General features: G+C 39.5%; 2 protein-coding genes across 8 annotated transcripts; both read right to left on the bottom strand.

The window, feature by feature from the left end:
* Window positions 1–936: 936 nt before the first annotated feature.
* On the bottom strand, window positions 937–10,381 carry nat14 (N-acetyltransferase 14 (GCN5-related, putative)). 2 transcript variants are annotated; one of them, NM_001045344.1, is given in 4 exon segments: window positions 4,714–4,877; window positions 5,426–6,309; window positions 9,772–9,857; window positions 10,258–10,381. In NM_001045344.1, coding segments are annotated over 2 exon segments (843 nt in total). In that variant the 5' UTR covers window positions 9,853–9,857; window positions 10,258–10,381; the 3' UTR covers window positions 4,714–4,877; window positions 5,426–5,547.
* A 2,134-nt stretch (window positions 10,382–12,515) lies between these two features.
* On the bottom strand, window positions 12,516–24,967 carry znf628 (zinc finger protein 628). 6 transcript variants are annotated; one of them, XM_021466863.3, is made up of 8 exons: window positions 24,662–24,967; window positions 24,506–24,587; window positions 19,791–20,339; window positions 19,582–19,654; window positions 16,656–17,741; window positions 16,239–16,581; window positions 15,878–16,032; window positions 12,516–15,376 (listed from the first exon to the last, which is right to left on the bottom strand). In XM_021466863.3, the coding sequence occupies exons 3-8, from the start codon at window positions 20,165–20,167 to the stop codon at window positions 13,133–13,135; spliced, it is 4,278 nt and encodes a 1,425-aa protein (XP_021322538.2). In that variant the 5' UTR covers window positions 20,168–20,339; window positions 24,506–24,587; window positions 24,662–24,967; the 3' UTR covers window positions 12,516–13,132. The 6 variants fall into 6 exon arrangements, with proteins under 6 accessions (XP_021322538.2, XP_073782026.1, XP_068070198.2 ...); XM_073925925.1 differs by having other exon boundaries at window positions 16,239–16,485; XM_068214097.2 differs by having other exon boundaries at window positions 24,506–24,583.
* Window positions 24,968–25,199: the final 232 nt, after the last annotated feature.

Here is a 25,199-nt window from a genome sequence, read left to right as displayed (position 1 = left end):
ATAGATTTCGCTACTGAAATAAAAATTAAAAACGTCAATTTCCCGCTAACATTTAAGCGTTGTTGAGTGCGTTCTTAAACAGCGATAATTTGCCATTGTGTTTACCACGGGTCCGTGCTTCGTACCTTGCTTAAAGATGATCTGGCAGATCCTGGATCTTTTAATCTTGATAACTGATCTGACTAATTTGGTTCTTCAAACAAGTTCGCAAATCAGATTAAAATGTCTGGATGAACTGATCTAAAATTGCTGCGCGTGTTGTAAAGAAATGATCTATCAATCACGCAAAATCATGATCAGCAATGCAACGATTGGCTGACGGCAGAGGCGCAATGACATCATCTGATTTATATTAAATTATCCATGTGAGCAAAATTACATAAAATTCATAGGAAACGGTTTGTTAAATATGATACGCAATTTCTTTTCAAAGTTTGTTGTGGGCTGCAGGCTTTACACTTTCATGAGTCAAGAGTATTTAGCAATTTATTTAGTTTTACAGTTAGAGAGGATTTTCTTTATTATATTAGTCATAGTATTATAGTAGCCGATTTCTTAATCGGTGTAAAGAAAAACTGTATGTTTAAATTAATTTAGCATCACAAAAGCATTTTTATGTTGGTAAAGGTGTCTGCAACTTTTGTGAAACATCAAATCACCGTCATATTAGCTGTGAAGACATGTTCATGACTGCATAAATGTGTTATTCCTTAAAAAAAGTTGAATATGGTGGATGTCTATTTTCATACACAAATTGTACTAATAAGCGATTGTATCTAAAAAGTTCTTACCAATCATTTTTCTATTTAAACCACCAGGTGGCAGTCTTCGTACTTTTATTTCTGTGTGCAGATGCCATATATTTTATTAATATATATATATATATATATATATATATATATATATATATATATATATATATATATAGTTTTAAAAATTACATTCTCTATTTTTACGTTTATATAATTACTACTGTAAGAAAATATCAGAATTAGTTACATACTTTCAGTACAATCTTTGCTTGAACTGACCCGATCTAATCCTGTTTTAATGAGCCTACTTCCGAGCAGGTTTGAACAACCAGAACTGTTGCTATGACAACAACTTTTGGACAACATGATCCTGGATCATGTCAAATCGTCAATTACCAAATCCAGCTAATTGAGTAATCCACGTACAAAGAACGGACCCCAGTGCTCAACAGAAACGTTTGTGATTGGCCGTGAAGGTCATCAGTTCACTGCACTTCACTATTGTTTACAGAATGCAAACACAGATGAGCGATCCACTGATCTTTGCGGCTTTAAACGCTCTATTGTCCGTGTATCTCTACTTGCACTCAATGAAGATCGTTGAACTGATGACCTTCACAACCAATCACAGAAATGGACGTCTTTAAAATTTCTGTACCGGGACAACACTATTACAGACAACACAAGGGTGTGCTACAGAGCACTGCAGTGTTTTATTGCTCACCGGGTTACATAAAGCCTAGTTCACACTACAGGATTTTAAACATCAGCAGATCGCTGTGCCGTTCACACTACATGACTTGACTTTGTGTCTTTTAATCTCTGTGGTGTTCACACTACGCAACACTCCGTGAATGATCCACAAGAGGGAGGTCACACACTACATGATCTGACAACAACTCATTCCCCATCAGCTCATTCAAGCTACCAAACCACAGCCAATGAAAATTTGAGGGAGGAGTCATCAGAAAAAGCTGAACACTATTGGCTGCTTGTGTGCTGATTACATCACTGACAGCGTTTCAAGCTTTGGAGAAAGCATTTAAAAACATCGTCAAATCAGCAGATTTATCAGCGGATTAATCACTCATCTGCAAGGTTCCAGTGGATAGATACACAGAGAGTTTTTAATTTTTGTAATTCTATAACTCTTTGAAATAAAACTAACAAATAACACCCTGCCGTTTTCTAACTATCAGTGTATTTCTTTCTGACATTGTCATTTTTTTTTATTACAAAACAGTAAAGAGCTGAGCATTTCTGCCTTAAAATTACCATATTGGTCAAAATGACTGCATGCATGTCTGATACTTTTCACTGTGACTTTAAATATGTGTGCATTTTTGCCTAACAACTTCCTTCTAACATAAACAAAACTTTCTGATAGCAAAAACATCAATTTACTTCAGACATCTTTCAAAACAGCATTTTCTGTGCCGTGAAATAGCTCCTGTTTGAAAGTGAAAATGAAAGCCAAGACCTTTGCATGGTCTAGTATCTTAACTGCATATTTATAGGCTGTATTACCAAAAAAAGATGATATTTTTAGGGTAATGGCGTCATTAAATATGATGCCAGACATTCAAAGCTTAATTTTAAAGGGGTGGTCCAGAATGTAATTTTAAGGCTTGGTTGTGTTTATAAGATGCAAACTAATGTGTGCTTATGGTTCACTTGAAGGAAATCGCGTAATTTTTTCATACATCTCACTTTGATTATACACAGCTACTCAGCTAACAAGAAAACGGCTGTCATATTTCCTAGTTCCTCTAAAAGGCCCGCCCTTAAGTGAAACTGATTGGTCATCATCATAATGTGCTGCTATTGGCTGATCAGCTCCACGTCACGCCCGTAAAAGCACACGCTTTTCTGCTGTGTAAACATGCAGTCAACCTCGCGCCCGCTCTCTAAAATAACATCTGACAAGTGTCAGTAACTAAGGAGTGAAAATGGGGTGCGGCTCCTTTAACCGCGCGTGTGTGTGCGTTTATGTGTGTGTGAATGTGTAAACTTTCTTTAGCAAGCGCATGTGCGCGGGACTTTCTTTTTCTCTGATGCTTGGATTAAGTTATTTTCTGTAATATATCGTGACAGAAGAATAAAGCACAAGATGTGAGATGCTACCTGTTGAGCCTTGATTTATTATTCTGCTGCGACCACTAGTCAGGTAAGCTAATCTGTATTTCTTTAACTCTATGCGTATGACGTCTTTCACGAGTATCCGGAATATGCAGGTGTAAGTAATATGAATCATCCACATATCTTTTGCGACTTCATTATCTGAGATGTGAAACAAATGGAGCTCCTTGAAGACTATTAGTGCAGTCCCGTGCGCACACACATAAGAGACACGAACGTGCTGGTGGAGTGAGTGTGTGTTACAGCAGTTTGGCTGATAAATATGAATTTGTAGCTAAATCGTTTGCCCGCAAAGCAGCATTTCGCATTGTTTACATCATTGCTACAGCATGCCATGTCATGATAAATTTTAACAAATAAAAACACTTACTTGTAGCTTACAACTTCTGCTTTAAAGAGATTTTAGCCGAATCCAGCACTGAACTGGGAGAGATTCTGGAGCTGTTTTGTCAAATCATGCTTGCTGAGTATTTTATAATTCTAGATAATTAATATTGAACTGAAGGCACTTCTGTCTTTGTGTCGTGTCCTTTGGAAGCCCAAATACAGAAACAGACGAAGCTCTGTGGAAACAGCAGCATTAAGACGCATTTTTAAGCTTAATCTCTGCTATAACTTTACAGTGCTTCTGGCCACGGCCCTTACCTGCATGCGCAGTGTGGGATGCGCAGTAAACGAACTTGTGATGTCACAGGGGGCGGAAGTATTTTTTTGTAGTACCCAAAATTCGTTCATTGTAGGCTTTGCTAAGCTAACTCTGTAAAAACCAAGGTCTCCCTTTGCATTGAACTTAGAACTTTTTACATTCAGAGATGTTGTTTATGTTCACACAGCTACATTACACATCAACTAAAGTTTAAAATATGAGATCGTAGTGGACCACCCCTTTAATATCTCAATAATAGCTTTGAATGTAAATATGTTGTGACAATATGGCGTTTTATATGAGAACGGTCAGAATGAGCAGTATGGTAATTCTAATAGTGACGGAATTCTAGTTCCACTGTTAATATAGCCTACTCTCATGTCTGTGTTAACACAGAATGAAGCGAGTGCGTTGATGCCCATTCTGACCAATCACAGAGGTTTCTGTTGAGCTCCTAAGCACACAGGCATTCAGCTCATGCTGATATGCTCTCTCATTGGCTGCAGCTCGTCACTACATCGCATGCTAAATGTTGGATTTCCATCTGCGAGGTGTCGGCGACGCGTCAGCGAGCCTCGTTGATGCGTTGTTCAGTAGTTCACACATAAAGAGCGGCAAGCGCCGTGCACCCGCAGATTTTTTCCCGATCACAGCCCGATCTGTCGGCGAGCTCGTTAACTTCCAAATCGGGCTTAAATCAGGCTTAAAATCCTCTAGTGTGAACTAGGCTTAAGCTGAAGCAGAGAAGCGTCCCCACTGTACTTGCCTGGTGCCATGAACTAAAGCTTAGGAGGACACTTAACCGTATTACTCTTAAAGAGATTGGGATTTTGTTTGATGCCTAATATGCTTTCAATTTCTTAATTAAACTTAACTGAATATTAAAGTGTTGTTTCCATAATATCAGCACTTTGAAATCACGGCAACAGCTGGAGGTTTGTAGTCTACGGTATGTTGTTGCAATGTTTACTGTACTGCTAATCCTATACTTCCAGGTTTCTTCCCACCGCAGCCTTGCTTTCAATTTTTAAAATGGCGGCCACGTGAAATACGCATATTCATTTTTAGATGTTAAAAACAGCTTGTTACGCTGCTTGATGTTGCAATCTGATATTTTTCGAATTATATTCTTCTACTTTGTCAACCCATGAACAAACTTGTTTGTAGAGCAGGTAGTTTGGCCGTTTTCTGATGTTTATTATTGCTAGTCATTTCTCCCATAGGACACTGTGTCGAAAGTTCTAAAACAATTATAAAAACGAGCGCACTTCCATACTGCAGAATAAGGCTGGGACGTCCCACCACACAAATACGAATCTAATCTAATCAGTTGGGCTTAAAGGCAGATTTATACTTCTGAGTCAAACGTCGGCGTATGCTACGGCGCTGACGCATAGCCCTTCGCCGTGGCCATCGCCGTCACTGACGTGCACCTCTCAAAAAATGTAACTACACGTCGCAACGACGCGTAGCGTAAGCTCTGTGATTGGCCGGCTTGGTAGCGCTGACGAGTCTGGGCGGGACCGAGAGCCGCGCGAATAACGCGATCGATTGTTTACAAGTATGGAGTCCCGTGAAGGAGCTCCGGATGGAAAGTTTTGTTTTGTGTTTACCTCATAGTTAAAGTTGTTGCACGTCCGCCGGTTCCTGCCTCAAAATGAGCGAGTTTGAGCCACTTGTACATCCCGGAAGTGTTCAGGAAAAGCAAAAACGCAGAGAAGAAACTCGACACAGAGGAACATTAACACCTCACTGCCCACTAGTGTTTTGGAAGTGTTAATGCAGACCGACAGAGACAGCGCGCAGAAGTATAAATGCACAGCTACACGCGTTGCCTGCGCCGTGGGTTAGGCCGGTCACTTGACGCAGAAGTATAAATCAGGCTTAACACTCAACCTATCAAGAGACAATCATGATATTGAGAATTCCAGGCTGAAAGAGTTTAACTTGTTTTGAATCCAGAATATTCCTTGCATTCTTCATCAGCTTCTCTAAATCCTTTCGATCCCACTAAAGATCTTTAACAAACACTTTAGTTAAAGGGTACCCCAGCCAGCCCTTCTCTGGGTCTTCATAATCGTCCTCTTCCTCTTCCTCAATCCCTGCGGTCTCACCCTGCAGACGATAACCCAGCCTCCTAAAAAAAGCTTCGCCCACTTTGGAAGGGATTGGCACGTGTGCATAGACCCGGCATACGCCTTTCTGCTTTGTTCTTGACTCCAGGCCCTGCACCAATAGTCTGCCCAGTCCTTCTCTGCGGTACCAACATTGGACCACCAGCCTGCAGACCCTACAAACACCGTCCCGACTCCAACCATCTCTAGCCACGCATCCCACAATCTCCCCATCAGAGTCTGCCACCCACACCTCTCCAGCAACCTTGGCCCTCTGCTTCAGCTCATCTTCATCCACCTGCTCTCTCTCATTCATCTTCTCCTTCTCTTTGGCCTTTTTGCGCCGTCTGGTTTTCTCCTGGTTGGTAGTCAGCTTGGCTCTGCCCAGGTGAGGATTGGGTAGATCTGGTTCTGTGTCTGCATGGTAGCTGCTGCCAATGTAGTCCCAGTATGGTCTGCATGAGCCCAAGATGCCTGCCGATCGCGGGATGGTGAGCTTGAGGTAGATGACAGAGATGAAGACTGGAATAACCAAGGCCAAAACGAAAGAGTGCAGCACGCAGCGCAGGATGGAGGAGAGGATGGCCAGCAGGAGGAGAGCAAGCGGACGGGTCAGAAGGTGAAGAATCAGGCGGTTCTCCGTTCCCTCACATCCTTCCTGAAAGCACAGTCAGAATAAGAGGGGCCACAGAGAGAAAAGAAAGCATTGATCTTTATTATTTTAGTAAAATAATTTGTACACTTAAATATGTCATCCTACAGCATCAGCAAAATAATAGTTACTATTTTTCAGCCATAGGATGCATCTTTAGAAAAGTACAGATGTTTTCAAATTACATTTTAATTAATGGTGCAGTAGGTGATTGTGTTCAGAAATATTTCTTGTGCTGGTTGAAAATCTCTTAATATTACAATAGTAATGATTACAGTAAATTATCTAAATGTGTTTATATGCAATTTATATACTGAACTAAAAAATGTTCATCCAATTAAATACAGTTCCCATAATTCTGATAATTAGCCCAAACTGTCTATCAACAAATGTAGATTTGTACATCTGCGCACCCCGTTCACGCAGATCCGCCGTTTGAATGTGAACGCAGCACATGAGAGAGAGAGACAGCGGTAAAAACAAAGGCTGAATCAAAACTTTTTAAAATTCTGAGACATATTGGAGCTACTATTTCATGCTGAAGGAAGGATGACGTACAGGTAAAGTTATGTTTTAAAATTGTTTCAGTCACACAAAGCTGATGTAGACTGTGTTGTGTTATGATTGGGTTATATGCACTCATGTGTTGTTCAGCCAATGAAATTCTCTGGCAAAAGATTGATGCAAATATTTTTTATTTCATAAAGTATCTTTTACAGCATCGATAATGTACATTTTTATTTAGTTTAACAACAAAACATCAGTAAATAGCGATATTCCGCGTAGTCTGCTTTACTGAGCTGAAGTTTATGCACATTTTAGATATTTTGTTCTCTTTGACTCGTTGGATGGAAAGGCTGCTTTATTTGAACTTCTTTTATGCGATATTCCTGTTTTACGCATAAATTTAAATAGCATTTTTGGATGGAAACACAGCTATAACAATAATAATAATTCCTCACATTTATAAAGCACTCATCTGGGCACTCAAAGCGCTTTACACAATGGGGGGGGAATCTCCTCATCTACCACCAGTGTGCAGCATCCACCTGGATGATGCGATTGCAGCCATTTTGCGCCAACCCTAACCCTAACCCTAACACCACACACCAGCTGATTGGTGGAGAGGAGAGAGGGTGATAAAGCTAATTATGATTTGGGGAGGGTTAGGAGGCCATGATGGACAGAGGCCAGTGGGCAGATTTGGTCAGCATCCAGGGGTTAAACCCCTACTCTTTTTCGAAGGACATCCTGGGATTTTTAACGACCACAGAGAGTCGAGACCTCGGTGTAACGTCTCATCCGAACTGAACAGTATAGAGTCCCCATCACTATACTGGGCCATTAGGACTCACACAGACCGCAGGTTGAGCGCCCCCTGCTGGCCTCACTAACACCACTTTCGGCAACAACCTAGCTTTCTCATGTGGTCTCCCATCCAGGTACTGACCAGGGGCAGCCCTGCTTAGCTTCAGTGGGCGACCATGTGAGAGTTGCAGAGAGCTGGCTGCCGGCTCATGAGAACCTGTGATGCATAAATCAGGCTTGTTTGTTGCACACATTGTTGCACCCTTATTTTACAAATTATAAAAAATGTCTGCTTCTCAAGCTCTATGAGGGGTGTCATTCATGTTTTTTAAGATGCACTTGGTCAGAAGACAATCGCATGAGATAGCATGACATTGGGTTTTTGATTGTCAGCATGATGTAGGCTTATAGTGACAATAATATTTATACAATATGGTTAATATAATGATATTTATACATGACCAAACTAGTGTGCAACTTAAGCAACTTTTTTTTACATTTAGTTTTGTAGTTCAGGCAGAAACAAATATTTGTTGCATTTTTTTAATTGTTTAAGTTCATTTAATTGACAATGTAAAATCTTTTAGCTACGTTTGATGTTTCATTGTTGAGTTAAACATTTTTTTAGGGTCTCTGACACATTGCTTTTATTATTTATCTTTATTTTATTAATCAACATTAACTGTGTGCATCAGCAGGCAGTTTTCAGGTTCATTATTTATTAGGCTCCCTCAAAACACACAGGCACACACATTTTCAGTGTGGATTATAATTTTATTGTAATAATAAATTTTAAAAAATTAAGTTTTTAACTTGTCAACTCTTGTTATTTCCTATATATGGCTTTTGTGCTTTTATAGAATGGGAGTTGGTAAACACATTCAAGGGCATGCACAGATGGGGAGCATTTTGATTGATTTAGTGGGCCGCTCTGGCCCAAAATGCCAGGGCCGATTTTTTTTGTCCCATTCCAGCCCTGAGTGCAATTGTTTGTATTCAATACTTTATTAATATTATTTTAATTTTCCATATCTGTAATTCTTGTATTTTGGCATTTTTTGCAGTCCACTTAGAATCTAACATGGAAATCAATGTTTTCTTTATTGGCATTGGTTGTTTTGAAATTCAAATGGCATTAACATGCCTGTGTTTTTATTTCTTTAATAAATATGGCTGTCAAGCCAGGATCTTGATAGTTTATTGTGGGTATGTTGTTTACATGAAGAAATATGTATTACAAGTTAAACAACAATTCTAATAATAAATTATATTTTGGATTTAAATAGTATTTGTCTTGCGTTTACGTTAATTTTACATTCGAACAGGCAAAATTACAAGTTTCAGTCTTTTAAATGCGATTAATCGCGATATTTAAAAAAAAAAGTGTGAATTTTTTTTTATCGATTGACAGCACTAATATATATATATATATATATATATATATATATATATATATACACACACACATACATACATACATACATACATACATACATAAACATACATATTTTTTTTTTAAAGAAAATTATTCTGTTCTTGAAGGCATTCATTAAATATATATATATATATATATATATATATATATATATATATATATATATATATATATATATATATATAAAATTGTTACATTTTTATTACAATTTTAAATAACTGGTTTGTTATTGTATGTAGTTAGTTTCAAAATAAATGATTACTCCAGTCTTTATTGTTTTTATTACTATTAGCATTATTATTATTTATAATAATAATAATAATAAGTATTATTATTATTACTAATATTAGCATGTTTTCTGAAGGATCATGCGACTCTGAAGACTGGAGTAATGAAGCAAAAAATTCATTTTTAAAATCACTGGAATAAATTACTGAATTAAATTATACTTTTGAACAGTTATTCTATAGTACAACATTTCCATTGTAACTTTTCACAATTTTGTACTGTATTTTTGATCAAATAAATGCAGCCTTGGCGAGCAGCTTATTATTTTTAAAAAATCCTACTGACCCCAAACAGCAGTATATATGTATGTATGTATGTATGTATGTATGTATGTATGTATGTATGTATGTATGTATGTATGTATGTATGTGTGTGTTTGTGTGTGTGTATGAGCGTTAAAATAAAATTGTCTTAACTGTCTGTGTGTTGAATCGCACCTTAATAAGAGCCTTTACTGCTTCAATGTCCTTCTCCTGCATCCTCCGCAAAACTACATCAGCAAGATCCAATCGTACCATTTTACCTAATAGAAAACCCAAAAGTCATTCACACATTTACTTAAGTTGAACTTAAAAATTCACTCTACATTTGGTTTTTGCAGATATTTTCGTGACAATGCTCTGAACAACACATGCAAGAACAACTTTAACGTGATAGACTTTGTGGTTTATGTATGCCTGCCTTGTGGGAATATTGCATTACATCTCAGACGTTAAGCAAAAAAACTGATGTTATGGCTCCTCTGTCTTTCAGTGTGTGGAGCTGTTCGAGAAGCAATTTAACAGGTTTAAATCAGCATGTTGTACCGTTAGCTTGCTCCGTCCCCCTCATGTCGATTTTTTTAATCCTTATATGGTAAACGCCGCCTTCTCTAAGGCTCAATCCCATAGCTATAATTTAAAGATCATGCGTGACCTACTTACCTGATTTTCAGAGACGCGCGTATTGCTTTAAATACAAAATGCTGCAGAAATGCCCTCCTCTAGTCGATGTTACTTGCAGCGTTTGAGGGATTTATGGAACAGGGTTGTCTCTTCAACATGGAATGTAATTTCCACCAATCCTCATTCGGGAATACGACCCTGCGTAAAATGCGTAGTGTTTTTGCGCTCATTAACTATCAACGTTTTGAGCGCATGCGCCGCGTGTGGGCGAGTTTTTCTTTCTGCTATAAAATGTTTTAAATTATTATTTATCTATCAAATGTGCAGCTTATTTTCATAGATCACATGATGTTACATGTCATGACAATACAATATTTTATGCAAAAAGTGTCTCATATTGCAAATATCATGAGCTTTCCCCCCCATCATAATCAAAATATCGTTTTTTTTTTATTTTTATTATTGCGATAATTATTTTTATTGTAGTCATCTTTCTAATTCTACATTAAATTGCTTAAAATATATTTTATCTCTGGCTAGGCAGTAAAATCTTCTGAACTGGACTTACTCTCCATCTCACTTGTTAGATTAGAAATGTTCTTTATTTTATTAAAGAAAATTAAATACTATCTTTACTGACCTAGCACTATTCTCCTATTTTCATTAAACTGCGGGAATCCCCTCTTCATCTTGACCTTGTTCTTTCTGATCGAGTCTCTACCACCAACTTGGTAATGGAAACTAGTTCTCACGAAATACTCTTAGTGTATTTGCTTCTTGTTACATGTTTTTGTTGTCCTTTATTTTGTATCTTCTAGGCATGGGCCGGTATAAGATTTTGACGGTATGATAACCTTGGTTAAAAATTTCACGATATTGTGATTACTGCTCTAAAATATATTCTTTTTTAAATGTCTAAAAACAAAAACTTTTTTCCCCTTTGAAAACAATATATTTTATTTTTTGAAAGATTTATAATATTTTGGAGCAGTATTCATGTCAGGCTAAATCAAATTCTGCTGTCTTCATTAGTTTCAAAAACACAGATTTCTTTACAATTTAAAACGGCATCTTTGGATATTTTTTTGCTAAAGATACTGTTGTCCTAAAAAAATCTAAGTAAATAAAAAATCTTACACATACCTTAGGAAGAGAAAGTTTTGGCGGTTTTAAACCTTGAATTTTCAAAATTGTGGTATACCTTGAAAACGTCCCATGCCTATACCTTCTAGTAATGTGTTTCACTATCTATAAATAAAATATACATTTAAAGAAAAATGTGTGTCAGCAAACCTTGCTTCAGTTACGATGCAATACTTTGCCTTTAAATTGGTAGTATTACCTCTCACAACTGTGTTATACACAAGCAATGATGCCACTTTCCTTTGCTGATAAGAAATGAAGCACTAAAAATGTCTGTGCGCTCACTCTAAGAAAATATTTCATTTGAAAAATCTTACAAGTAGAGTTATTTCCCCATGTCAATACTTTCACAATTTTAAAAGACAATCTATTGATTATTTAAAAAATATTTTGATCCCGATTTACTTAGTGCCATGTGCTCAGTATTTATGCTAGCTAGTGGGCTTTTTGGCTAAAAAGAAGTAGATTTGTCAGTTTTGTTTCTGTTACCCTTCGCTATGTTGTCCCGCGAGAGAACCCTAAAACGAAGATAGGGAATAAAGTTTAGGCAGGATATTGAAGCTGCAGTCACACTGCACTTTCCTCCCCATAGACTTCCATTCATACGCACGCGAATGCATCAGACTGGAAACACAAGCACCTGCGACAGGTGTGACAGTTGAAATCACATCACTTGACTGCGTGAGACCAATCGAGGAACATGACCTCTTTGGACAGAAATTTAAACTAAGGAGCAATCGGTCGCTTCTTTAAATGTCATACATCTTCTTTAATCCCACCCCTTTTCGCAGCGCCGCACGACAGAATTTTGCAAGCTCAAACTCTAGTGTGACCACAGCTTTATAATAGTTTTGGAATGACCTGATAGGCTAGCTAATGATTAGCAATAAGGATCAGCTGTAGTGGATCATATCACGTGCTCCTCTCGAAATTAGTAAAAAGTAAAAATACATACATTTAGTATACTGAAAATATGTAATGTTGATATTTTAAAACAGAATATGCTTTCAATAAGATACTGGAAAGAATTGTTGTTTATAAAGAGTTTTTTGAAATGCTAAATTAACCTGTCAGTATACAATCACCCATGTGCATGTGTGCATGAAATCTAATCAAAGTATTGAGTAAACAAAATATATAGCAAACACAAATACTGACATTCATACGTATTTTTATTGGTAATTGTCATCTAGTACCAATATTAAGACTGAAAACAAACAGAGTAGTCATATTTACAAAAGTTCACTTTGTACAGTCACTGTCAACATGACAGCATGGCTGAATATAGTTCATATTTCATATTAGTTTAAAAATTCTGTTTCAGTGCACCCTGAATATAGAAGAGCAGCCGAGATTTCCTTCATTGAGAAACCACCGTTTTTGGCTGGGCTGTATTTGATGACCGTGGTTTGTGAAACAGCTCCCCGTAGGGGCCAGGTGAACAACTGTAACCAAGAAACATATGCTTTATCCCCACAAAGTGCATTCTTGCGGGGGACAACAGCAAAGGAAGAAGACACAGTGGTGTTCTAAGGATGTCTATGTGTGCAACAAACAAGCATGATTTATGCAAGATCTAACATATGTCATGTACAATACCGTCAGCATGTTCCTAATCTCTAAAGACGTCCAATTGGAACACTTCAAAATGACAGAAATATTACATTAACCCAGTGTGTGGAATTGTTAAACAAATGTGCAACCGGTAGTTTTGCATTTGAAACCGTGTCTAGAGGTGCAAATTGTTAAATATCAGTCGTTCCACTTGGCCCTAAGTTCCAATCAGCCCTATCTCTGATGTTGATAAGCTCTCAGTCTCAGCAACTTTTAACTCTTCTGACATTACTTCATGTCCGCCTTGTGCATCATTAGTTTGGTTTTCCTCAGTTCCTTCCACTAAAGCATGTCCTACATCTGCTGCCTCTATTCCACTCTCTCTCAAACTGCTGGTGCTAACTTCAATTATAACAATGCCTTCTCCGCCCTCTAACTGAAAGATTCCCTCCATTTGCCCAGAGTTTGCCCCAACAGCACCTTTAAAACTGCCTCTTGCTCCAGAACTGTTCCCCTCACCTTCTATCAGAGCGATCATTTGAACGCTGTCTCCAGCACCTGTGCTTCCATCAATTTTTGTCTCGTCGCCAAGCTCAAACACCACATCCTGCCCTTCTAGGGGTACCAAGGCTTGCCCAGGATGACAAGAAAGGCTGAGATCCTCACCAGGGCCTCCTATGAAGCCCGAGCTTGGCTGAATGTCATCCTCATTTTGAGGCTCAGTTTGAAAATGAAGCACAAATGACTTCTCTACGTCAACATTTCCCTCAGCATTTGCAGCTCCATGTCCCTCACTCTGTTCGGTCCACTCTTGCAGTAAGTTAAGAGAGACCATTCCAGTCTTATCTTTACCTGCTTCTCCCTCACATTCACCCTCTGTCTGAAACCGTAGGACATATGACTTCTCTCCTCCCTCACCATTCTCTCCCTCTTCTTGGTGCTCACCCTCTATCTGCAAGACATAAGATCGCTCTGCATCATTCTCTCCTCCCATCTCCACCTTCACCTCCATCCCATCCCCCTGTTCTCCATTTTCCATTTCTTTCTTCAAGCACAGAACAAAATGCTCCCTCGATATCTCTTTAACAGCTTTCTTCACTGCAACACTCTCAGGATCACTGCTCAACATGGGGGAACTGTTTGTTAGTGTAGAGTTTGGTGTCACTGACATAATGCTAACTGAAGGAACAGAAGGGCTTTCAGGTACTTGGCAAGTGCTGACAGGCAAAACAGCTGGTGGATTATTAGCATTAAGCTTTGGGAACATTGTCTTTACTGAAGCAGCTGAAGTGACACTGGATATCGTGGGCGATGTGGAACCTGCAGACGACAACCTTAATGGTTGCTTGACTGGCGTGGTGTGAAGGGCAGAGGGGGATTTTTGGGTAGCAGCTTTGGGCTTTCGTCCACGCCTAGTTGCTCCTTTTCTGCTCCGAGCAAGACTCCCTAAAATGGGACGAGCAATCGTCGATGTGTTTTGAGGCTGGGGAGTAATGAGTGGAGCATTATTATTGGTCAAAATAAATCTCTGCTGTGTCTGGACTGGTTGAAATGGCTGGATTTGAATTTGGGGTGCTGCCAGAACTTGGGGCATTGCTGGAATAGTCTGAACCAAGGGGAGGGTCTGTGGTTCTGATGGGGTGGGAAGAGTGTTTGTACTGGATGCTGTGGGGACCAGGATCAGACTAGGCTGATTTCCATTGTTGGACTGGCATTGAAGAAGCAGGAAATTCTGTGGAGGTGGTGGGGGTGGAGGAGGTGGGGCTGGTTGTGTTGGTGTGGGATTGGACAGTGGGATCAGCTGCAAACCCGAAGTTGTCTGTATCATGAAATAATTCTGTGATGTGTTTGGAGGTATGTCCAGATTTGGGGGTGAAAGAATCAAAGTGGAATTACTATCAGTGGGAAACAATGAGGTAAGTCCTCCAGGTACATTCAAGTTTACATTTAGCGTTGCTGTCTCTGAAGCCCCACTACCTTTAACAACCTTTCCTGCTTCCTTTGTACATGCTACGTCACCCGCAGAAGTTCTCAAATGAGTTCTCAAATGCCTCTGCAGGTAGGAGAGCATGACAAACTCTTTTCCACAGTGTTGGCACTTGAAGTCCTTGTGTGAGGAATGTGTGCGTAGGTGCAGCTGCAGATTGGATGAGTGGGTGAAGCTTTTGTGGCACTGGGAGCACTGAAAGGGCCTTTCTCCAGAATGTGTTCGCTCGTGCTGTTTGAGGTTGGAAGTCTGAGAGAAAGCCTTACCGCACACCGAGCAAGCATGTGGACGTAGACCAGAGTGGAGCTGACTGTGGCGACGGAGACAGCTGGTGTTCTTGAAAGACTTGCCACATTCCTGACATACATATGGCCGCTCACCGGTGTGCTGGCGAAGATGGTATTGGTAGTGTGAGCTCCACTTAAAGGTCAGTGGACAGTAGGGGCACTGAAAAGCCCGCACACCTGTGTGCACCTACATGGGTTGAGAATCATTTTTAGAGGTTAACAGCTGATTAAGAAAAGAAGAACATAACTAAAGAAACAGTCTACTTTAAATGCAAAATTCTACTATTAATTATTAATGAAAAACAGCACCATAAAATGATAAATGTATTTTTTAATGTTGAAATTATTGTGTGTACAAATTTTATCTAAAATTGTGCTCTATATAGCTTGGAGTGAGGTACAGATGACAATTTACAGCTAGCTCATATTGCTATTCTTAATTTATATATCTTAATTGTATTACACTGTAAGAATACAGACGACTTTTATAATACTTTTACTTACTTGACAGCTCCAGACCATAACTTATATAATTAATATTTGTAATATATGCTATTACATAATTATAACTGCACAGGACAAAAAATAGAAAGCAAAATCAAATATCTACATTTGTGTTCCATGCAAGACAGTAAAATCACTTTCAGTTTAAAAATCAACCATCAGTTTGATAAGTAGCTGGATTTACCCTTTGGTGTATGGAGAGCAGTGAGGACCGTTTGAAGCTCTTGCCACACTCTGTGCACCGATACGGTCTCTCCCCAGTGTGGTCTCTCATATGGTACCTAAGTCCTGATGAGCCTTTGAATGATTTCCCACATTCAGAGCAGCGATATGGCCTCTCTGTAGTGAATGAACACAGCAATAGAGTCGTGAGATAAATTTGACAACCAGACAGTGTTTAAGCACATCATGTCAAGTGTTTATTATATTTATCTAGATATCAAAAAGCTTGATAATACATTTAGCATCAAAGTATATTAAATTAAATAAAATACAACTTGAAAGTAAACCAATTAATTGATTAATATCCACTACAGCTCTCTTACCGTTATTTGCGGCAGATGTCTTGCTACCTCCACCTCTCCTGCTGCCCTTTCCTGAAGCTTTGGCAGATGGTTTCACGGCTCGTCTCTCTCCCTCTTCAGTGACAGCAATCAGACTGACATGGATCTCTCTCTCTCCATCTTCTCCCTCTCTCTTTAAGGAGGGCAGGGGCAATGAGAGAGAGGGGCAGACGATCTCTGCCTCCGCTTCTGCCTCAGCAAGCAGCCTCTGCTCAGGAGTGTGGGAGTGCTGGTGGTTAAGCAGAGAGGAGAGCAGAGGGAAGGATCGGTCACATGCCGAGCAGTTGAACTGAGTACGCGAATCGGATGGAGTGCGAGGATGGGCCTTGAAAAGAAAGAGATCATGAGAAATGAAGAGTGTTTATTTAAAAAACCTGTGGAGCAACTCGTCGGTCTCACCTGTGCCACATGTCTGGTCAGTCCACTGCTGGTCTTGAAAGTCTTCCCGCAGTAGGTACAGTCTGTTGTAGCTTGTGCAGCTGGCAAGCTGTTATCAGATGTCAACTGATTCACAGATGCAGTGAAGGTCTGCAGAAGATCATACTGTGCTTGACCGGATTCATTTCTAACTGCATCCAGACCTAATAACTCTGCACCTTGCCCACTGTCTGCAACTGTAGTAGTTTCAACAACCTCTTCAAAGTCTGCCAACAATGGTGTAGCCCCCACCAGTGACACCCCAGCTCCGTCAGCCTCTGTACAACTTTCGGTAGCAACCACTCCACCACCTGCTGGGCCGAGGCTATCTAAGTGTAGTGTCTGATGCTCTTCAAGGTGAATCTGTGTTGAAAATGTCTCATTACAACTGCCACAGCTAAAAAGCAAGACATTAGCACATGTGTCACCCTTGCTCATGTGGATATGATCTGTGTCTGTGACAGAAGAGGAAGTAGATGTGAGGGTTAGTTGTGGCAGAAGGTTCTGATTGGCTGGTCCTGAGGTAGCAGGTGAGGGTGTACTGTGAGACAGGAACACCTGTCCGACTGCTCCTTCCTGTCCACCCACAAGACCAACCATTTCGGAAATGCTCATACCAACAGTGTTCAAATCCTCCGTCAGCACCACCTCCACCTCACGAGTTGCTGAGCCGACCCCTCCAGCCTTCCCAGCACTCTTCCCCTTCCCGTCCATGTGAGAGATGCGATGCAGCGCCAAGTTGGAAGAATGAGTGAAGCTGCGCCCACAATCTCCGCAGATATATGGACGCTCTCCTGTGTGTATGCGCATGTGCTGTCGCAGATTAGTGGACTGGCTAAAAGCTTTATTGCAGACGTCACAGACGTAAGGCTTGAAGCCCAGGTGTACATTCTTATGGCGGCGGAGGCTGCTTGAGTTCTTGAAGGCCTTGGAGCAGCTGTCACATGGATACGGACATTCACCAGTGTGCTGGCGGAGGTGATACTGGTAGTGTGAGCTCCACTTAAACGTCAGAGGGCAGTAGGAGCACTGGAAAGTGCGTAGACCCGTATGCACACTGCGATGAATCTGATGGATATATAAACCATAGTGATAAGCGATAAGTAAACAATTTTCAAATACCTTTGATGAAAACTCACTTCAGGGCTTTTTGCACTTCAAATAACAAACTCTTTGCCATTCTAAACACTGTAAATGAAAACCTAGATTGCCTTGCTTCAGGTTAGATAATTGTTTGCCTGGGGTTAACGATTCCACAATGCTGAGGTTTTACATTGTACATTCCTAAGCTTGTTAACATAAAAGCTTTTTTTAAACACGTTCTCATATTTAGATTTGCTATCAGATATGGACTTATAGGGTGTACTTTCACGGTTGCACAGTGGACATTGCTTTAGTTATATCGTTTTGGTCGTGGTTTCATCCATTAAAAAAGTAATAATGATTAATAAATCCATATAAAACAGTCCCTTAAAATTGACGTTGCGTCTTCAGTTTCGGGCACAGGTGCGCTTTGCATTCCCACTACAAGCATAACGAGCTAACGCCCAACCGAACCACTCTCTGGCACACCTCTTCCAACTGGGCCAGGGCCGGCCAACTGAACCACACCTGGGCCCGATTTGGAGCACTCACACTTGTCAAAAGAATCGGGAAACACGCCTAGGCATGGTTCTAATTGCGTAGTGTGAGTGCACCCTAAGACTACAAGGGTCAAAATAAAGCCTTTTCTCCGCTACAGTCACTTTTCCACACTATTTAAAATTGCACCCTAGTTTCATTGAAAACACTAAACAAAAAGCAAACTGTGTTTCAGTAACTCGCCAAAGCACTTGAATTTGAGACAGGGGATTATCTGTCTGTTGCTAAACATCTATCCATAAAATTTTAATACAGCACTGTTTTACACTGCACATGTTTGGCACAGCATTGTGAATTTAACAATGCAAAAGTCATATTAATCTTGCTCCGGAGTTGCACAAGCCTGGGAATAGGCAGTATTCTGCTTTCTAATATAAAATGCTTTTTTACCCAGAACCAAAAGAGATTTGGTAGGATGAAACCCTAGGATTAGTCCCAGTGTGAAAAGCCCATTTTATAACACAATATATTCATAAATTCTAACTGTGCGTTCACACCGAAGGCAGCGAGAGTGTCAAAGTAGCCAGAAGTCATTCATTTTCAGAAGTCATTCATTAATTGGAAGCCAGTGGAAATAAGCAGCGAGGAGTCTTTGCCAGTGTGGGCGTTGAGGAGAGTTGAAATCAAGTCAACTTTATTGTAATGAGCTATGACACGATTCAGCAGCAACCAATCGGAATGTTGAAGTCCACCGCTTGGGAGGAGTCTAGAGAACACAGTCTTGTGAACTTTGGTTTGACCACAGTTGTTCTCAAGGATTTGATTATTGAGGTTGCCGGATTTCTAATTATTTATGATGTTTTCTTACACAGGGACAAGCATTAAAAAAGTCACTGGCCAGTTACAGATGTGCATTAATGCTGCTTTAGAATATTTCAGGCATATGGAGCAAAGACACACACAACAACTTAAAAGGCAGGCAATATTTTCACACTGGAAAGCATGTTTTCATGCGGGAATGTAACTGATTTGATGCAACGGCTCCTTTAAATACGAGATCAATGTAGCGAAATTTAACGCTCTTGCCAGCGGAGCTGTGAAGGCAGACAGCATTGTCGCTCTCGCGACTTCAGTGTGAACGCACATTAAGAATAAATCAGGGGTGCATACAATCTTTAGCCATCAGAAAATGTCTACTGTACCAAACAGGAAATGCAAATGAACTGATTCCCTCGTTTTATTTTGAGGTTGTGCTTTTATGAATTGTAAATGAATTGTAGGAATTACAGAAATTAATGTTGAGCCTTTTTGCAAAAAACAGGCTCACCTGTAGAAGAGAGGAGCGTTTGAATGCTTTACCACAGTCATCGCATTTGTAGGGCTTCTCTCCAGAATGAGACCTTAAATAACATACAAACAATATTATGTAGAAATAGCATACATAAAAAAACACACGTCACCACCAACACATTATATAATTTTGATTAATTAACCAGACATATATCAACCAACGTGCTGAATCGGTTGACCTCTCACCTCTGGTGGTACAATAGGGCAGAGGAGCCCTTGAAGGCCTTAGGGCAAATGTTACAACGATATGGCCTTTCGTTGTTATGGCTCCTCTGATGATGTGCCAGTCTGGATGACCACTTAAAACTCTTCCCGCAGTCCAGACACTGGAATGGATGCTCCGGGTTTTGAGCCACCGTTGTAACAGGGGGCGTTGATGATGTCACCAAGTCACCTGTTAGCACGACTGTTTCAGTCTCTTTGCCCTCTTCTTCTCCTTTCCCTCCGTCCTCCTCTCCATCCTCTACAGAAGGAAGTAGGGAAGGAAAAGGAGAAAGGGCGGAAGGTGTTTGAGAAGTTAAGAGTTCGGTTTGGACCACCAGAGTAGCAACAGTGTTGGCCATCACAGCTGGTGACAAAAAGTTGGGCTGTAGTGAAGGTTCTCAATCGTCTTGCGGTTTTGTTCCAATAGTAGCAGCCATGGCTTGTGTTTGGTAGAGTTTTTGCTCACATTTCAGCCAGAAAACCTTTTCTGAGGCAGAATGTCTTCTCTCGTCTTTTCTTTAGCTGATAGAGCTGTAATAACAGAAATATAGAAATAGGTGTATGATTTATGTGTATGCACTTTGCAAATATAAATAATAGCCTTTAATTGGTGTGAATGTGATACAACTAAAAACTATTTTCAGGTGTTGAGGAAAATGGAAATATGTCAAACAAATATTAAAATCCAACTGTCCATATAAGCACCAATGAAAACAATAACAAAATAAATGTTTTGATGTTTATTAAAAGCATTTTGCCCTGGTCAACTAAACAGATATCATTATCTAATACAAAGATGCCTAAACTAGGGCCTGCAGACCAAAGTTGCCCCATGATAACCTTTGATTTGGCTCACCATCCCATCTGAGAAGAGAGGGAGAATGATAGGGATGGTTTCAAGACATTCAATTCAAATTTAATCCCTTATTTCTTTTACTGGTAAAAAGCTGACTGGAATTAAAGGTTTCAATTAAAAGGTGGTATTTATTCAGATTTTGTTTAAATGTACCGTTACCTGACAATGCAGAGACTTTGGTGAGCAAATCAAAGTCAAAGACAGATTCTGCTTGACTAGTAGATTCATTAAACTCCACTGTGTTATAAATATGATCGTTTATGGGTTTTTTTTACTACAAGGTATCATTTACTGCATAAGACAATACCATTTAATGTCACATTTTTTATTTTTATTTTGAAATAATATGAAATAAATTAGGAAATTAGCCATGGCAACTTTAATGCAAAATAGTTTGATACATTTACCTTCAGCACACGGCTCTTGATATTTGTTTTTAGCCCTTCATACAAAAAAAGTCTGGACACCAATGATCTAATACATTACATTTCCTCTAACATTTGACATCCATAGAATCCATAATACAAACATTATGTAGGGAAATGGATTCCAACATTCTTCAAAATATCTTCTTTTGTGATCAACATTACAAAAACAAAATCAAAGTGGTTTGGAATAAGTCAATTGTGAGTAATGTCAGTATTTCGAGAACTTTACAAGCTAATACCTGACACTATAATGAAAATAAAGTAATAACAATGCAAACTTTGGCTAGCATGAGCTTATAAGAAAAATGGTGTCTTCAGAGTTTCTAATTTGATACTCTTGACAACTGAAGCTTTCCACCAGCTTTGGACTGGAGTTATCCAGAGGTATGGAACATGATATGCTTCTAGCCTGTTTTTTTTTCCTTTCACTTTCATCAATTGGTGAAGTCCTTGCCACTGGCTTGCTTGGTTTGGGACTTGTGGAGCTGCGCATAGGTGGATTTGCTCTTTAGTGTTTGAATTAGCAGCAGTAAAATTTCAACAGCACCGAACTGAACTTGAAAACCCTGAAAACTGGACTGATACAGTTTCAGTTTACTAGAACTTCTATGTTAAGCTGCTTTAACAAATCTACATTGTAAAAGTGCTATAGAAATAAAGAATAATTGAATTGTGTGCTTTATCCTTCTACACCAGTATTGAAAATACTGAGCATTGTTGGATTATGCTATAATCTTGTAAGTGGAAAAAATATTCAGAAATGAAACACAATAAAATTGGAATATTACATTGGTAATAAAACAAACAACATTAATGGTTTTGAAAAACAAAAAACTACTGAAAATATATATATATATATATATATATATATCTGATAATGTCAAACAATCTAATCTAAATGTGTAACAGTGATCCAGCAAACTGCTTTGAACAGAAATCTGAGACATTGGAATATGTCAGATTTATTTATAATTTCTAAGCAAAATAATAATAATGAGGCAACTCGGTGGCTCAGTTGCTAACACTGTCGCCTTGCAGCATGACAGTTGCTGGTTTGAGTCCCGGGTGGGTCAGTTGGCACTTCTGTGTGGAGTCTGCATGTTTTTCCCATGTTCGCGTGGGTTTCCTCCGGGTGCTTGTTTCACCCATAGTCTAAAAACATACGCTATAGGTGAATGAGGTATATGAACACAGAGTTTTCATTTTAATCAGCCAGCAGCAGGGTTTTCAGTTAATTGTCATCCCATATAAAATCACCGTGTTTAAAATATGATTTCATTAAAAAAACTGTGATCTTCACTGCTTGGCTGAGATACGATATAAAGTTGGTATCAGACCAAACAAAAAGCACTGCATTCAATTAATTTTACCCCAGTATTTTCAATGGAGTTTCTGTGTTAGCCTGCTGCTAATGATGGCACCTGCTTTTAAATAATTTTTTGGTCTCTTTTCAGGCTTTAAAAACCAAATAATGCTTAAGACTATTAAACTGTTTGTATTGTAATTGCGTTACAACATCGATGCTGTAAAAGGAACCATATGAAACTGAAAACAGTCACATAAACATAGTCGCTGAAAAACACTAGCTGTGCATTAAAGGGTCATGAAACACCAAAACACATTTTTTGAGCTGTTGACAGTCGTATATGTGTCCCACACTGCTAAAAACACTATTAGGACACCTATATTTCACTAAAAAGTGTAAATTGGTTGTTTTTGCGTTATTTCAAGCAAATTCGTACTTCCTGTTTGAAACGAATTTTTGAAGCTGCGTCACGGTCATGACATAATAGCGTTGTATTCCAGCGTGCAGACTGGGCGTCTGTGCCAGAGTGAGTCTTATTACGTCTTACAGTGTGATACATTAATGCATGAGTAAGGCTTGGTTCAAACCAATCAGCGCGCTCTACTGTGCAACTTCATTAATATTCATTTGTGTCACCATGCTTACACCACAAAGACGCCACGTTGTGTTGGCAAAACAAGCGTGAAGTGTTGCTTTTATAGTTTGCTTTTCGTTTTCATTTTCTCTCTGTGAGAGCTTATCTGGATCACGTGTGGATTAACAGTGTACGCGACACTCGACAACAATAACTTGCTTGTCTAAGGGGGATTATTGTTTACCTGAGAGCTGTTCTCATCTGCAAACGCTGAAATCTGGATTCGCTTGTAGTATTCTCTCCATATAGACGCGGCTCTAGTTGCTGGTGATTGTCCTGTCTCTACAGATTTGGTAAGTGAGCGACCAGTGCTCTTTGTTTATTCAGTTTGTTCGTATCGAATTAAGTTAACTATTGCACTGAGTGCAGAAATGTTAGCACCGCATTTTGTGACCGGAATAACACACGCGGCTTTCTGACACTACCTGCCGTACGCATCTAGGTTTCCGGGAAATGCGGAGGTTTTTTTTTCTCTCATTCGCCGTGCGGTATCAAACATTGCATGAAAAATACACGCTTAGAGCAGATCCTCGAATCAAATATCTCGTTTGTCGCGAGAGGCATGAATGAATTCCCTGAATGAAAGAGCCAGACTGCAGTTAAAGTCCAACATTTAATAATTTGGCAAATAATTCGACTACAGATGTCCATGTAAACACAGTCACATTGTCCGCTGTGGGTGTGTGTTTTGACTCTGAAACTCGCGCGTGCACAAATAGACACTCCCACACCATCCCACTTTAGTTCCTCCGACACCCCCCCCTAAACAGAGCTGGACACGCCCACTTTTCTGACTTTTTCCAAAGTAGAGGTGTGAAAACACCCTGCTGAAACGAGGGGGTTTCATGGCCCTTTAAGCCCATTGAATAAACTAAATTAGCCATAGTATAAATAGGCAGAGTGTGCATGCAAGTACAAGTGTGTATGGGCGTTTCCCAGTGCTGGGTTGCAACTGAACCAACCCCACCCCTAACCCTACCCCCAGTGACATCACTCGTAGAAGAAGTGCAAAAAAGGTGGAGCTCAAGCTTAAGCTCCCCCTCGCTGGAGCTCAGCTCTCCTCAAATGGCTCTGCAGCGAGCACCACTTGACTGAAAGGGCATCCGCTGCGTAAAACATTTGCTGGATAAGTCGGTGGTTCATTCCACTGTGGCAACCCCAGATTAATAAAGGGACTAAGCCAAAAGAAAATGGAATTAATGAATAATAAATCAAACGCTTAAGCCACAATTTACAGAAGCCTCTAAAATATAATTTAGTGTCGCAATAGTTTAATATACACACCCACATACACTAATGTGTATATTTAGATCATTTGATGACATAATACAATTATTTTAAGTATCACAACAACATAAAATATTTATGTTTTTAAATATTTAACTTAACCTGTATGATATTAATACATTTGTGATGCAATTATTAATTATTTCTAATCATTTTTTTATATCCGAGTAGTAAACACTGACCCACCTTCCCCTTTAAATATCCTCCTCCTCCTCCTCTGCTTCACTCTCCCTCCCTCACCCTCTCTCTCCGTGTTCCTGCGTTCTTGCTTAGCGAAATGAGAAAAAAAAACATAAACACATAACGAAGAAAAAAGGCTCCAAGTGGCCAAAGCCTACTCACCACTTAGTTTCTCCACAGATCAACGGTGGATGGTTTTATCGACTGTTTGCTGAATTAATAGTGCCATCTCGAGCCGGCCTACTCGAAACCATCTCATCCTCTTCTCCGTTCCTCACGCGTCGCGATATTTGTCGCAATACGTGCATTATTCTGTGCATTTATTATTCCCTTGGTCAAATGCTGAGCAATAGCTGTGTTTAATGTAATTATATAAGGCCGAAATCCGCTGTGATAGTCCACACAACCTTAACAATATTCTAGAGCACAAACTAACCAGCAGTCGCCAGCTTGTGACCGCCTCTCAGTAAAGTCGTCGACTATTGGTTTGTTCTCGTCCCCTGCTGGCTCGTCTCATTGGTCAAAAAAACACTGTGACGAACTTTATATTAAAATATACCTAGATTGTTCGTTGTTTGTTTTAAAACCACAGGTAAAAATGAGTTAGGTTATTATTTAAATATCGCGTTTTCAATAAGTATCAATTGTTGATTGTAGACAAAGAAATCACATGTTGTGTGATAGGTTTGCTCTGCGCAAG

This window comes from Danio rerio, chromosome 16, assembly GCF_049306965.1.
Source record: "Danio rerio strain Tuebingen ecotype United States chromosome 16, GRCz12tu, whole genome shotgun sequence".
Lineage (NCBI taxonomy): Eukaryota > Metazoa > Chordata > Actinopteri > Cypriniformes > Danionidae > Danio > Danio rerio.
This window is presented reverse-complemented; position numbering and strand designations above follow the sequence as displayed.